General features: G+C 40.8%; 1 protein-coding gene across 1 annotated transcript in view; it reads right to left on the bottom strand.

The window, feature by feature from the left end:
- Positions 1-257: 257 nt before the first annotated feature.
- The window catches only part of GNAS (GNAS complex locus), a 121,810-nt gene continuing 105,525 nt past the window's right edge, over positions 258-16,542 (bottom strand). The window contains exons 6-12 of the mRNA XM_057378145.1: positions 7,282-7,336; positions 6,843-6,916; positions 6,366-6,424; positions 4,621-4,741; positions 3,415-3,545; positions 2,841-2,908; positions 258-1,944 (exon numbers count right to left, since the gene is read on the bottom strand). Of these exons, the coding sequence (XP_057234128.1) occupies positions 1,798-1,944; positions 2,841-2,908; positions 3,415-3,545; positions 4,621-4,741; positions 6,366-6,424; positions 6,843-6,916; positions 7,282-7,336 (655 nt within the window). The 3' untranslated portion in view covers positions 258-1,797. The remainder of the gene's footprint in view (positions 1,945-2,840; positions 2,909-3,414; positions 3,546-4,620; positions 4,742-6,365; positions 6,425-6,842; positions 6,917-7,281; positions 7,337-16,542) is intronic.

The raw sequence follows: 16,542 nt of genomic DNA, 5'->3' as shown, positions 1-16,542 counted from the left end.
TACACGTAGGTTTAGACACATGAAAAAGTAACACACTCACAGAGACATAAAACACCTAGGTATAAAATATAAAGCAGTGTAGTAGTTACTAAAATTACATGCTCTCTTATTGCTACAGTGATTTTTGCTCTTTTTTCTTTTTACTGTACCACATGTTGTTCTAAGCATATAATTTGCATAAATTATTCAAGTTTAAGAAAAAATCCACACATCTTCACTTTTAAGCTACTTATATAGTTAATATAAAACAAAAAAGGTTCTAAAGTATCTCTTTATTAAAAGAGAAATAAAAATGTCATTTGAAACTGGAATTCAGTGGCCAAATCCAAGGGCAGTGCACACCTTGTCATTCTGGTAGTCGTTGCCCACGCAGCGCAAGCCGAGGTTGGTGGGTATTTGGCCCAGTCTAGAGATGGTCACCAGACCTGCATGATGCCCTACGTGTCTGTTATTGTTCTGGTTTTCGTCTTTAGCAAAAAAAGGACTATGAATGACCAAAGACTAACATTTATAATTTGTAGCAAAATTTGGTTTTATGTAGAAACAAGCCATGTTTTGCATTTGGATAGAGATTTAAATGAATTAAAGCTAAAAATTAAAAAGCACGATGCTGCAACATCTGGTCACTTGTTGAAGACCTCACTTTTAAAGTGGTTAAGTTTGCACAATTTGTACTTTTTTCTTTTTTTTTTCTTTTTTTTTCCTTTTTTTTTTTTACTAAACAGTATTTTTCCTTCTTTTATAAACCAGAAAAACTAAACTACAGATAAATTTTCCCTACCTTGAGCTAATGCTGCAGATAGGGTTGACAAAGCTGTACAGCGCAATCAAACATACTTACATCTTAGCTCATTGTACAGGTACAGCCATAATCAAGGCACAAAGATCTTCTACAAGTTATTTTCAATAAAGTTGTACAAAATAATACATTTTACAGTCTGTACAAGAATAATAATCCAGCAGTAAAATAAAAAATGAGGGAAGGGAAGAAGAAAAAGAAGGGAAAGACTGTGAGGACTACAGTCCAGATAATGATTTTTAGAGCAGACGGGATCATCAGTGGACAAACTGAAAACAGTGTGTGGTTAACTCTTTCTGCAATCACAGGCCATACGCAGTTCAATTCATAAATGTCCATGGTTGTCTTTAGACCACCAAGACTGGTTTTAAAAATACCCTTCTGAAAGGTAGCAGTTGGTTTTTGCACTGTCTAGGTCTGTTGGAGAATTGTCAGTATTTCCGCCCAAAGCCACATTTTACAGTCAGAGAACCAAACTCAAGGGTCTGTCTTCAAACTTGGTCTGTGACTTGGCACCTTCGTTACTCGGATGCAGTGAGTAATACAAAGTGGAGATCACGGGTTATAGGATTATGCCCACAGCAGTGCTAAATTACCTAAAGGTTTTCTCTCCCTCAATTTTTGTTTCATGTTTTTAATTTTTTCATCCCCAATTCTTTCAGGTGCTCCACATTCAGGACTTTTAATTAATTAGTTTTTATTTCTTTTTTTTGTTTGTTTGTTTTGTTTTGTTTTTTTTCCTCTTTTTTGTTAATAACAGTGTTAGGGAATCCTCATGGAAATAGCCTTTTAAGTGTTAGGGGCCATCTCAAACTGTCCGAGGGGTACAGAAGCAAGCTTAGAAGTGCTGCTATTGTCCAGCAAGGAGAAAAAGTTGAGGGGTGCAAATCAATGGGAGATTCAAACAGTTCTCTTCCACCCTATGTGGGCAAGGGTGTTTTTTTTCTTTTTTTTAATAAGGAATAAGGAGTCCAAAACACAGAAAAAAGTGCTCTCCATCACAACAACTCGTATTGGCGAAGGTGCATGCGCTGAATAATGTCCCGACAGTCATTGAAAACCCTCCGGATGTTCTCTGTGTCCACGGCACACGTGAAGTGAGGGTAGCAGTAGTGCCTTCCATCTCCACTTGCTGTGCTGATTCTCTGTTCAAAGCAAGAGAGAGACATAAATAAAATTAAATAAAACCCACGGGGGAATCCCCTCCCGGTCCCCAAAGCTCGGCTGAGTCAAGGTTGAGATGTGCATGTGTGGGTCGTGTCTCCAAAAAGTGTGATTAAATGGCAAAATGCCCACAAGGTTTCACCCTCTCACCTGAAACATGAAATGTAAAATGATGAGAATTACACGGTGAGATGGTCACTGCAAACCGGAGAATTGCAGAGTGGAATGAGAACTCAGGAAAATGYCATTATTTATATGCAGCTTTGGTGGATTTAGCAACACAACTCTCAGTCCATTTGGCCCTGCAAAAAGGATTTTGCCTCCCTGTGCAAAGCTTTTATCCCTGCCTTACACTTAGAGAAAGCCTCCCTCAACATTTTTTTGCTCCATTTTAGAATTAGTCCACCATTTGATTGCCAGGCTCACCATTACAAATAACTGTAACAATATTGAAAAAAAAAATCTGTCTATTATAGCTTCAGCTGGCCAGTAATGGGAAAAGTAATATGAAAGGAACATTAAGACCTGACACATGAGGCATCTTTTGATTAGCTTCTATCTTTAGAAATAATGCATGGAATAAAAASCTGGCCCCATTAATAACAGGACTTCACTCATCATTCTATTTGGGGCTTCTTAATTCTCACCAATTCTTTTGCTGTTTAATTATGTACCGTGTCAACAAGCAAATATCCAAMCAGCAGCTAAGAAACAGCAGTAATGCTCATAAATGTAACAGTGGTTTATGAATGTGGATGTTAAATATAAACAACACAAGAARTGACATTATTTTGCATTTTTCAATAGCAGAAGGTGAGCAAGAGCTTGGGTTTGAGAAGAATCAAATAAGAAGTAAACAAAGAAAGGAAATACTTACAAGAAACTCGTCTCTAATAAAATACTTGGCCCTTGTAACTCTGGGATCCTCACCAGGCTCTGGTGTTGCTGATTAATAATAAAATAATTATCTCATTAAAACAGATGTTTTCTGGTAATAGCATTTAAAAATCTCAACTTGTTTTTGCTCACATACGACAGAAATATATTTGGCAAAACTGTGAGATAAGACAAACCATAACATTATTTAAACCAGCAAGATTTCAGGAGAACAAAATGGCCATAGTACCAGTACCAGGCATTTTGGCAGGTAAGGGAAACGACCACAGGCAGGAATAGGGGGAGTCCAGAGCACACATTTGTGACAAAATGTCACACTGTGGTCTACACCAAGGTAAAAGGATTTTGTTATGATGAAATTAGTAATATATTAAATGTTTAAGAGGCAGGAATATCTCATTATTAATACCTTAAATTTAACATTACAACTGGCTGAAAGACATTGATGATTACATCTATTTAAGAGTTTTCAAGTCTTAGCTGAAGCTTCCAAAAACATTACAAATGTATCAACAGCGAAATAATAAAGTGCAAATTAAACTTAGAAACCTTACCATCATCTGGTGTAGTGTAGCGAGCAAATTCTGGAAAGTAGTCTTCAATTTTAGATTTCCCTGCCAAAACTTTCTCTGCTAGCAAATCTTGTTTATTCAGGAAAAGGATTACTGAAATGGTCCGTAGCCACCTGTGGAAAATGGACACCAAACATTGTGAGAAGGCACAGCCTGGATCCTACAGAAACTTAAAATATTAAGTCACACAAAATATCTGGAGACGAGGTCATATGGCACTGGAATGACTTGGAAAGGTTCCTTTCACTTGAACCTATACCTTTCCTATACTTGAATCCCAAGTATAAATGTTCTGAACAGAATATGTTCATCAAGATACAAAGGTGATTACTACAATTCCAGATGTGCACACCCTGGGGGTGTTTGGGTGCTCCCACTTTGTGCTGCTAATCCAAACCCATCCCAGGGCAGCACATTCAATTCCCAGAGCTGCTCCATCACTGCTTCAACTACTCCAGCCTCAATATGGCAGCTCCAATGAGCAGCTCTGCAGAGCTCTTTTCAGAGCTGAGTGTGTGAGACACTGAAGGTGGAGGCTGTGACCACAGAACCAGCCCAGATCTCATCTCTGTGCTGGGGGATGTGAGTACAGGGCCCCCAGTGCTGTGAACCCTGGTGGGCACCACATGGCTCCTCACTCACCCTCCTCCTCAGGGCATGGAGGAGGAATGGAAGAATGAAAGGAAAATATCTGGGCATCAAAACAAAATAATATAGAAATAATGATTGTTTAATAAGTGATAGATAAGTGGAAGTGAGGAGAAGACAAAACAAGTGATGCAAAGGCATCACTCACAGCCTCCTGTGGGCAGAGCAACAGCTCACAGGTAAGCTGGGTAACCTCCTAAACCCCCCTCTTTTCCCTCTTAGTGCAGARCATGAGGTTGTGTGTGCCATGGAACACAGCTCTGGCCATTTGGGGTGTGCCCACCTGTGTCCCCTCCCCACACCCCAGTGCTGGGATTCTGCAGGGGCAGAACGAGGAACAGAGAGGGCCTTGATGCTCTGCACATCCTGTTCAGCAGCAKCAGTGTGTTATCAGCACTGTTCTGGTCAAATCCTAAACCACAGCACTGCATGAGCTGTTGTGGGGAAAATGAACTTTGTCCCAGCCAGGCCYACCCACACATGGTGACTGCAGTGTCAGACAGGATCAGCAATTTCAGTGATAAARAGCTTTTCACAGACCTGTTGTTCCAGATACTCTTGAAGAGGTTTAGTGCTTCCTGCAGCCGATTGGTCTGATTGTCCTCTCGTATCACCATGTTGTAGCTACTGCTCGCCACCACAAATATGATAGCAGTCACATCTAAACCAAGAAATACCCTTCAGTTAATGCCAAACTTCAGAAGAAATATCCAGGAATCATGAAGTTCAGGAAGAAGCTGCCAGACTCAGCTCCTCACAGAGAACAGGCTGGGAGGCTGCTGAGGACAGCTTTTGAAGTGCCAGGAATCAAAAGAGAAAGTGAAGAAATCATGAAAGGCAGCAAGGCAGGGCCCAGAACAGAAGCTGACAGAGTGATAGAAAATGTGAAAAGAAAGGAACTGAAACAAGAGAGCCAAGAGGAGAATTTAAAGAAGATTTAAAACATGTAAAGAAAACTGGAAATAACTGTGAGGTATCAGGAACGGATGAGGAGGCCCTTGGGGGAAAACCTCAGGACAAACAGCACTTTTGATCTGTGTGAACAGTAATAACAACAGCAGATTGCAGTGAGTTCATGGTTAATTGCTCTGGTTCCTCTGTAGTGTTTCAGTGCTTGGAGACCCCGTCCTTCCCTGGGAAGCATCCCCAGGATCACAGGATCAGGATCCCTGGCTCTCTGTGCTGCTCCAGTTCCTCACTGACTTCCACCTCCTCTGCCTCAGGCACCAGCACAGAAGAGATGAGTCAGACCATGAGGTAACAGGAAGAGGAAGGAGCAGAGGTAAAACCCAAACAAATCTGTTATTAATAGCACAGGAGAAAATATTGCACAGTCCTTACACACACACACACACACACACACACACACACAGTGTCCAGGTGACTCTGTGACAGGAACTGTGGCAATGTACCATGAATCCCAAGTTGAATTCTGCTTTATTTATTCTCTAGGATCTCACTGTAACTTTTCTGCAAGAAGGTAGACTTCTGTGTAACTTAATCAATATTTTRTCCAAACAACAAAGGAGAGAAAATATTTTCACCAAGGCTAGAGTTAAGAAAACCTCTGTGGACAAAGGTTTCACATCTAAACAGAGATAAAGAGGAAAACAAAGAGCTGCAGTGAAGGCACCCATCACACTCGAGGATAGACAYAAAACTGCCTAATTTCAGTCATGTGGGAATTAAACCTGACCTAAACTCATGGGGGCACTGATGTTAAGAGACTCCAGCTCTGACCAGATGTGATACCACATCTAACCTGACAGATGTTTCCTACAACCTCATTCTCCATTACTGGGGGGGTGATGATTCAGAAAGGAGCACCATGACAAAGCCAAGTGGCTGCAATTAKACATAAAACTCTGATATTCTGATTTTAGGCATATAATAATTATCCTGTAGTTCTGTATTTTGCATAGGCAAGTACCTATGTGAACCTGCATGTGGATGACAGAACATGGCTTGGAATTTACACTCTCACAGTGGCAAATAATGCACAAAGTCACCTCCAAACCCACCTAATTAAATGAAGAGAGGGAAAAAAAAAAAAAAGACAAGGGGAAGTTATCAAATTCAAATTCCTCTCCACCTACATTCTCCCTGAAAATATTCTATGTAGTTACAGTTTTATGTGTCAAGAAAAATTCCACCCTGGATGACTGTCTGAGAATTCCTTACTACATGGAAAGATGATGGATTTCACACAATTGAGAAAATGAAGATTAGGCATCACAGTTTTGCAGAGAACTGTTTTATAAAGGCAACAGAAATTCTAATCCTACCATTAAAACACTGGATCCATTTTCGGCGTTCATCTCGCTGCCCTCCGACATCAAACATACTGAGAAAAAAAACATAAATCCAGTCAGTCAAAATCATTTTGTGTTTTTTGTTTGTGTCTGCATGCAAACAGAAGAGGCAAGAAATTGCAGGATTTCTGTGTCATAGAAGCTAAAAGGAATCTTGGATCACAAAAAACCTGAACAGGTAAACAGTCCACCAATATAAGCAAGCAGAAAAAACAAATTTAAAGCATTTTGTTCTTTCCAATTTAAAGTAAAGCAGTTTGCATTTCCTATTCAAGCCAGACTACTAAATTAAAAAGTCATGAGACACTTGCTTTCTATAAAACACCAACAYTTGAGAATTACAGCAGTCTCAGTAACTATATGGTATGCTCTCCTCCCAGTTTACCCTGGTATTTGCCTCTGTTGTATTAGCAAGATGCAAACACATAAAAAAGAAAAAAATATACTCACTGAAAATTTACTTTATCCACCTGAAACTTGGTTTCAAAAATTCCTGATGTCAAAACTCTGCATCTGAGAAGATCCTAAAGCACAAAGGGAAATGAATCAGCAGATTCGAAAAAGACACTTGGTGATTTTTCATCTATCTAGCAATGAAAATAAACCTTTTATTGGGATTTATTTGTTGTACTGAAACATCAGGGAACAGCACTGGAGCTTTGAGTGTCACAGAAGCACGAGGGAAATGTTGTAAATGGTGGAATATTGTAAGCCAGACATCACAKGCATTTATGGGCATGAACATAATCCAAAGGACAAAGCCATTTTTRCAGAAATACTGAATATGGACAGTRCATGGCAATATCTGAGATGGCAATKAGAAAATGAATRAATTACCCCCACAGACAAAGGGGGCAGATAAATGGAGTAATTTCCTAACAAAGCTTACCTGGTCAGATGGGGTGTACTCGTTCTGTTTGACTATGTCAATCTTGTCTAGAAAACTGGGGAAAAGAAAGAAAAAAGAGAAACTGGTCACTCTCAAATCATATAAACTTCCTAATGCTTTAATAACTGACAGTTCCTGGGTAAGTTCTGCTTTATTTTAACGCTCTCAGGCTCCCAAAAAGATGAAAAATCACGCACTGAAATGGTTTAAGGCTGGGTTCTTGTCCCAGCAGCAGCCAGCAGAGGGCTGAGCTCAGTTTAATTAATCCATCTGGGAATGTCATTGCAGCCCCTCCCGCGGCTCCCTCCACCACAAACACACCAGGAGTTTAATTTAGGTCATTTATTCATACGAATCCTATGCTAGAACCTGCTACTATTAACGGGAAAGCAATGACTCAAGTAAACTGCCCACATGTGTTTGCCCTGAAAGTAAAAKGAGTATTTTTAAACAACTTATCATCACTATAGTTCTTTAAAGAAATGAAAACCCTAAAGCAATTTCAGTACAAGTTCAGTACACTGATTTTTTTGTCAGCTGCCGTAGCAGTGTTTCAGGTTACTTTCTGGAGCAGCAGCAGTAGTTGGCTAAATGGGTAATAAAATATGTATTTCATTTAAATTCATTAGGCATTACATAAAGGTGATACTCTGGAGTATTTAATTTTTTTTTTTACCAATTAACTATAACCTCATAATTAYCTTTCACTTCAACTTGACGAGCAAAAAGCTCAAGGAATCTGTTAATTCTGGTTTATTGTGGTGTTAACACGACGATGTGGCAAACCAGCAGCTCCATGCCCATTTTATGGTKTTTGCCCCCAGTCCCTGGGCCAGCTGCCCCCCAGCTCAGYCCCTTCMACTTCAGCAGTGCCTTTACCCCCARCATTAATSATTAATCAGCCTTTAAACCAACAGGCTTCGAGCTCCCTCTGAAATTCCTTTGCGTGGATTGTTTTCTCTCTGAAGCAGAAATCACAGAGAAAAGGCGAGTTTTCCCCTCCTTCTCAACGTGCATTAACAACAGCCACAGTTTAAAGGGTGAAAAGGGAGCCCTGTCCCAGATCCACAAATCCAAACCCAACCCCCAGAAAAGCCACCACAAAACTCAGCCCCGGTTTCAGCCCCAAATGACTTCCTAAAACACCTGACCAGGAGCAGGGAAATGGGGAAAAATAATCCTAGCCTTTAATAACAGCTTCAGTGCAATGCCCTTTTCACCAGGAACAGGTGATCTTCTTTCAGAGACACGTGGAAATCAGTTTTTGTTTAAACTGAATTACAGAATTTTAAGCACATTAAAATGTATCCTAAGTTAACACGCTCCAAAAACACGTGAGACAAAGTGCAAAGATCAATGTCCATCATGGAACGTGACAYGGCCACAGACACACAAGGATAAAGTGGTGACAAACTGTGCTCTGCAATTTGCATTTTTTCATTTTTTCCTCATATCTTCTAGGCTGATAAGTAATTTTCTTTTTTTTTTTTTAATCCAAAGGGAAGGAATAAAACTCCATTCAGTACACAGAGGATGTTAAATATGTACAACAGCCRTGAGTTCCAGCTAGCACGAGTGTTTCCACCCCATCCTCTCCCCCCAGAGSAGTTTCAGAATCATGTGGCAATTTTACAAGTTGGAGGATGCCTGAAAAATGTTCCGAACAGAACGTGTTCATCAAGATACAAAGGTGATTACTGCAATCACCCAGCTTTTCTGTATTAATTTATCCAAGCAGAACATTTTATGCTGGGTTCTACAAGAGGTGGATTTTTGGTTTTGTTTTGGGTTCGGGGGGGTTTTTCTTGTTATGTTTTATTTTTAAACACTCTGCTAATCAGCTTAATGGATTTTGGAAACCGAAAATTAGAAAATAACAACAAGATATTGCTAAAACCTGGAACTGAAAGTACAAACCTCTTACTGTTGTTTATGCAGACTATTTTTAGGCCTATGATTTCCTTGAAAAACATCAGCCACATAGGAGCAGCAGTACTGTACTTGAGATGAATTCCAACAGCAATGCTCATGCCAGGTAAAACAAGTTTGAATGGAATAAACATTTCTTCTTCCCCCCAAAACAAGTAATGCTCAGTAAAATCTGATCCCCCTAACAATGCTTGCTGGAGAAGGAAATTTCTCCGTGTGAGAAATTTCACCAAAAAACCCACTCTGCTTCCAGGGTTTTGTAGGGAAAAGGGAGCCAGAAATAAGTGAGGTGAAGGTTTCCTCCTGTGCCTTTCACAGAAATCTTCTCCAGCAGCTTTACAGGCATTAAAAACCAGTTTGGTTTTTTTGATGAAGTGTAAAGAAAGGGGATTGTTCTTTCAGYTGGGCACYAYAAAAAATACATGTAAGGAGAAAAGRGGGGCAGAAATTTGATCCGCTCTAATACACCTAAAATAAGGAGCAACAGAGGGAGCGTGAGAGTTCAGAAAAGATCAATACGCTCTGTTCAGAGACTTCTCAGTCAATGTTAGTCAAGACCAAACAATTTATCCAGTAAATTAAACTAATAATCCAGTCAGATGAGAACAAAGCCCAATTCAAAATAAACACAAATTCACCATCATTAATTTCTATTTTTAATTCTTGCTATGCTCTACCCAAAACACAAGTGAGGCCACTCGAGTACTACTTTGTGTGCCSAATTCACTGCTGTGAGGGATTGTTCTGAGCCTACTGGAGACGTGCCCACCATCTACTGTGTCAGCAGTGAACTTACAGGGAGAAATAGAAGTGACCTTGGTGAAATAATTCACATAAAACTGTCAAACCACAAAACCAAATTTTATACTGYGAGCAAGCCTTGAACCAAGTTACAAAGTCAGTTTTTTTCTTCTGTAAAATTTTCCCAGAGATTATATGGGAGAGCGTTTTTCCAGAAAGCAAATAATTCATTCAGCATTGCTGCCAATTCTCACTTTGGGCCACATTTTGGACATGACTAAATAACAGGATCAGCTRCTGCTCTGCAAAATTCTGTCACTTAGTAAGAGGCTCTTTTGCCTGTGTTATAAAACACTGATACTACTCTAACACATGCTAACAAAAAAAAACCCAAGAAAAACTTCAGGTTATTTGTAGTCAGCAAAACTGGGAGGAAGCATCTCTAGGACAGCAGCAGTTGCRTCTCTGAGATATTAAAATAAAAGGTATTAACAAAAATTTAAAACAATCTGAAATAAAAAAAATATGCTGTGATCTGTGGTCCTTTTTTAGCTTAGGGAAGGAAAGCCACACGTGAAGTGTTTCAAGGAGATCTTTGTGACAAATACAGTGTAATTTTAAGGGTGCACTCAGGAGGCAGATTCAGAGGTACACAGAGGCTTTCCTTAGCCCTGGTAGGCCTAAATAATTAAACCCTACAYGTATCCCCATTCTTTCCCAATTTTAATTAAAACCTATTACATCAAAACCATATCCCAATTTTCAGACCACGATATATTCTGGCCAGTACCTGATTTATTCTGGAGTTTCTTTATCCCTGTGTGTGGGGATTTCCTGAATGAACAGTTCTGCAGCCAGACAAAGAACTGCAGCCTGTTTTCCTGGCTGGAAAGGTGTAACACATGAAATCTTCACCTCAGAACCATCTTCCCTGTCTGGGGAAGCATGGGAGGGGAACTCAGGCTGCCTTTCCTCGAGCGTTTCCTGACAGTCTTCTCAGTAATCAGTAACTGAAATTTTACTCTCTGTGATCTGACAAAATGCTTGGCAGAAAAGAATTTTTTTTTCTTCCGAAGAGCTTTTGTTTTCAGCCTAAAACAACACTGGAAAGYRTCTTCAAACTGACAACACACCTATATTTGAAGAGCTTTATTCCCATCATGTTTTTACTCTGGTCAAGTCATAACTTGAATTTGCATATAAAATGTCTCTCCTTAAAAGAYACACTGAGATCCCATCTTCAGCGTCAGTCAAATACTTCATGAAACCAACATTTCAATCCCAGCTAAAGAAAACACTTCTTTAGAACTTAAAACCCTCAACAGCAGCACTGCAACTCCACATTTGTGAAGTTCCTGTCTCCGAAAGCCCCGAGCTATTTTATCCACAGCAAATCAAACTTCCAGCTCCTGCCTGTCTTCACTGAGGCTGCATTTCCTGCCTCCCCCATCGCACCCCAAAATGCACACCTGGCATTAACCCTATTTTAAAGGCAGGCACACTGAGCAGTTAATAGCCCCAAGTCCCCTGAGTCAGTGGAATTGAATTTTCCTTTCCACTGAGTCATGTGTTTCTACCGAGGTATTACTAAGAACCCACCAGAATATTAGTAAGAATTATCAAGATTTTACTAAGAATTACACTGGAATTTACCCTGATCGCCTCTGAAACAATCTTTCCAATTCAGGTTTCTGTGTCCAGAAAAAAAACTTTTTTACTGATCAGCCTAAAGACCAAACTGTGCAAATGCCCAGCAGATTTTTATTTGTTTATCTGCATCCTATCAGGACCACAAAGTGCTRCTTAAAGTAGTTTAAAGCTGAAATTTAACTAAACACTAACAGTGTTTATTATAAGCATTTTTTTATTTTACAGAGCAGACCATGCTTTACTTCTGTTTTCCTGCMTTTTTAGTCCTTGCCATAATCCTTTATGTTATTCAGCGAAGCTTTCTAAAAGCTCTGCAGTTAACWATTCAATAAATTCTTTCTTCAGCTTTGCTGTCTGTGCTCAGCCAGAGACACAGGATGAGTCCAAAGATATAAAACTCCTTTGAAAAAGTGTATTTRTGTGTGAACAAACTGTCTGTCCCTCAACTCCGGCCCTTTCTGCAGCTCCTGGGAGCAAGCAGGAGTGGGGAGAAAGGGGAATCCTATTCCTTAAACTGGTGATAAAGGTTTCAGCTGGTTTGTTTTGCAAGAGGAGCAGAACAGCAGGCAGAACTGCAGGAATGAAGCAAATAAAACAAGCAAACATTCAATCTGCTACTATTTATGCTGTCCTGCAAACGTGGACAGCACGTGAAACCAAAGTGGTCAGGTTTTTCCTCAAATGTAAGTTAAAAATCAAAGACATCAGCATATTTCTTTTCGTTTTTTCTTTTACAGATATGCTGATATTTTGTATTATTTGCAAAGGGGRAGCTTTTACTGCTGAGGTGGTCGCTGAAGATGTGCCACAAGCATTACCGGACAATTAAAAATGCTCAGAAAGGCACAGTACTTTTCTCTGCTTAAAGAACAGTAGATAAGGAGAGAGAAAATAAACTCCAAAACCTTTGCAATTACTTTAATAACTTCACAATTAGAAAAAAAAAATCTTTATAGAGACAGGCACATAGAGACAGTACTGTACTAAGTATTATTGGTTAATTAGGAGAGCACTATTTTGCATCTAAAGACATCTCATATACGAAATTTCTGTAACATTCTCCATGTCAGACCTCAGACATAAGGATCCCATAGAAARACAGATTTATGTTGAAAATTAACCTCAAAATGTAGTGTAAGATGTGAACAGAAGCACACCAAAAGTCGACTCTCCAGAAAACTTTCCCAAGAAGCTGCAAAACACTTTTTGATTTCCAATTTCAAGCCAAAGGGTTATTAYGATTTTCTTATCAAAACCGTAAGTCACGCAGAAAGGTTTACAAATAGTGTAAAGCTCAGAATTTAATTATAGATGGTATTAATGYGTACATATCCCAGAAAAGTGATTTTGAGAGCGGCCCCAGCTGTAATTCCAGAAGAACCTCGAGCATTCCAGCCACTTGGAGGCGGAGGGGCACCATGGGTCTAATTTTGAAGCAAATAATGAGAAAGCTGAAAAGTATGACTCCATATATTTGGAATCATCTTGTGGTAATCAAGGTTACAGCTCCTTATATGGCGTGGAGAACATGAAGCACACACAAAAAATAGAATATTAAAACGATGGGGTACAAAGAACTGCAACTATTGCAAAAAACCAGGATTTTCCAGCGAAGCCCCCTTGGCTTTTGTGTCTCCATGAAGTTCAAACCTTGCCCTACAAACGAGGTTGGTTCCGCTSCCGGCTTCCCAAAGAGCCTCATTAAAGCAGCGTAATCCGCCGGCAGGCATGAATGAATTTCAGACAAACCCCGCACAAGGCAAAGCAGCCCTTCAAAAACCGCCAGCGCTCAGAAAGGGAAATGGGGAAAAGGTAGGAGAAAGAGAAAAATCTATTTCAAGAGGTTGTAGTTGCCTTTTTTTTCTTTTTTTTTTTTTTTCTTTCCCCCTCTCTGCCTGTCTAAAGTTAGTCTGGCTTAGAGGATGCACTAACTTTCCCAATCAGTTTTACATTACAGCACAAGTCCAGAAATAGCTCCCAGCCGCCTTGGCCTCTAGCACGGTTGCCATGACAATGGAACCACAGGGCTATAAATAGCTCATCAGCACCAAATCTTGTGAGACACATCTGGAATGGGGCCAGCCCAACCCCGGCCTGACAAATAAAAATAGGCACAGGCAGTTTTCAAAGGCTGCAAAGGTACAATGTGGCTCAGGCTGTGCGGAGCAGGGCAGGGAAACGGGTTTGATTGCTTGTTAGCACGAGATTTATTTGATAGGAGATTGGGAGAGGTATAAAAGTCACTTTATTGCATGCTAAACGGCCAGCCTTTCTCTAAGGTCTATTTTTCTTGGTTTTCCCCACCCTGCTGCAGCACAACCACCCCTCCTTTGAAACCGTAACAATGCAGCCTTTTGCCCAGGAGACCATTAAAATAAGGAAAAACAGAAGGAAAGAAAAGAGATCTTCAAAACTTTCCCCCCCCCCTCCAACTATTTCTGTAGGTTTTTGGCTGAGTGCAGTCAGTGCTCCTGCGGGTCTGACAGGCATCCTGGCCGGGATCCTGSCCGGGCTGGAGCGCTTTGCTCTGGCTAAATCAGTCTCAGGCTGCTCCAGCAGCCTGGAGTGGGATGTGGTTCCCAAATCCCGGTGCCAGGGCTGCTGTCAGCATCATCCTTTGGACCCTCGGTGGGAGATGGAACCAGAGTCACATCCCATCCCATTCCCAACAGCACCGTGCCACCAAACTGCCTCTGGAGCRAGCATTTTCTTCCACTCAGTGGGTGAGAAAATGTCGTAATTTTAGCACAGACTCTTGATCAACCCATTCAATTACATCCAAATTATCTGTGTGGGAACAGAATGTTATGTCAAGAATGTTATTCAGTGTATTTGTCAATATTACCCAACAGAAGCCATTTGTATAATCAGGAGATTCAATATTTTCTCCAGCATAGGAAATCAGCAGCTCAGGAACCAGACTGAAGTTGTGAGACTTCGTTATTTCACAGACACTGGAAGTAGTAAGTCAGCGTGATAGAACGCAGAGAACACCACTCCCAAAATATAAAACCCTAGCTGCTCTATCAAAAACCAATAGAGACTACAGATGGTGATCAAAAAACTGCAACTATAATAAGCATTCAGCCACAGTAAAATATCTTCTGCCTGCCAGAAAGGCACCGTGCRCGCTCTCCACGCAAACTGCACCATCAGCCCACAGGATTCCTTTCGGTCCCTACATGGATATTTTCATTGCTAAAAATTGTAGAGTTCCTTCCACCCAGGCTTAAAGCTGTATGTAATCTTSCCTCCCCTCCTCCCTGCCTTCCCCCACGTCCACTTTGCTCCCCTGCCATCTGAACAATGCRAGCCTCAGGAACGGCAGCTTGCACAGAAGGATTTTGGATAATGGACTTTCAACCACGCAGTGCAGGATTTACTGGTTTTTATAAAGATACTCCAAGTTAGTCTAAGAGTCTATCATCAACTGCAAGTCTTGATTTAAATMATATATAAAATAACTATATATTTTTTTTCTTAAGAAAGCAACTCATACATTACTACACCATAGACATTTCTGGCCCTTCCAAGGGATAAACTTTCTCGTTTTGTCTGGAAGAAAGATGAGAGGGAGAGGGCTGTAGAGCAGCAAACATCACACAAGATAACCCAAACATGGCCAGTATTCCAGCCTTTCCTTGAACAGCTTCCACGGCATCCCCAGTTCCCCTCTGCCCTGAACTCCTCGCCTTGACTGGATGATCCTCCATGAGCATCATTTGTGTTCCTTCACACTGACCAGGGGCACCGCTCACCCCAAACCCCACATCCTGTGCCCACACCCCATTCCCAGCTCTCTCGGGGACCTGCCCTGCACAGGATCCTCCAGAAGAACCAATGTGAGCCCAAACCAAGAGCTCAGAGCCACTCCAGCTGCCATCAGTCCCACTCTTGCAGCGTGCAGGGCGCTGTTTCCATGCTCCCAGCACTGAACCAGCCCGATGGAACCCCCTGGCTCCCCGTGCCGTTCAGTATTTTAGGAAGTTAAGTTCTCTGCCATAAAGGCAGTAATTTTGACTCTGATGCTGCTCACAGGACACTGAAAAGGTTCATTTCTTCGCTGTGCTGGTGTCTCCACAGGACYCAGTACCTGTCAATACCTGCTGGGGCTGACAGTCCCACACCTCCCAGCAGCTCACATTTCAGCTCTGCCTTTCCTCACAGGAATGCAGCTGCCCCCCTCCTTCTTGTTTAAACGTTCTGCTTTCAACTCAGCARAAACAACTCCAGGCCTCTGTAAGAGGAGAGGCACAACCTGGCACCTGGAATTGAAAGCATCTGTGAAGAGCACATCTCTTGTTCAATATAGTTATTAATTTTTTTCTTTCTCTCAAAAGCATTTRCTTGATCATGAAGTTTAATACCAGGCATATTTTAAAAATATAATTTTTAACCAAGCAAATGGTACAGAGCTGCAACAGCATTTTATACTGTGAATTTTCACAGGGTGGGGACACTCATCTTTGGCTGCAGTGAAAAGCAAATTCTGTGTTCTGCCATACAACAAAATGAGGAAGTCAAGTTTAAGTGCTTGTCTGTCCCTGGCACACATTACATTCAGGCAGATAAAAGGAGCCAGAAATCAAGCCCGAAGCCAAAATCAAAAGTAAATAATAAAGGTGACCATACTATTTCTGCAGAAAAGCCATTCACGGGAGTGACCGTGGTTCTGGAATAGTGCAGGTCACTTTTATTCTCAGTGAAAAACMTGTCAGTCATCCAGTTCCGTGGTTCTGAGTGTTTTGCTGCTCTTAAAAGGAAAATCTAATACAGACCCTCCATCTTTGCTTACTTATGTGTTTGTGACAAYATCAATACAGAGCCACTGATCATGGAATGTTTCCACAAACTGCATTTGGGTATTTAGTGCTTTTAAGGCTGCAATTAAAATGGACACCTYGCAGAATAATCTGGTTTTACAAAGACTCACAAAAAGCC

Source organism: Malurus melanocephalus, unplaced genomic scaffold, assembly GCF_030028575.1.
Source record: "Malurus melanocephalus ecotype Western Australia unplaced genomic scaffold, MMel_1.1 scaffold_341, whole genome shotgun sequence".
Classification (NCBI taxonomy): Eukaryota; Metazoa; Chordata; class Aves; order Passeriformes; family Maluridae; genus Malurus; species Malurus melanocephalus.
Note: the sequence above shows the minus strand (reverse complement) of the source record. Positions and strands in the feature narration are given on the sequence as shown.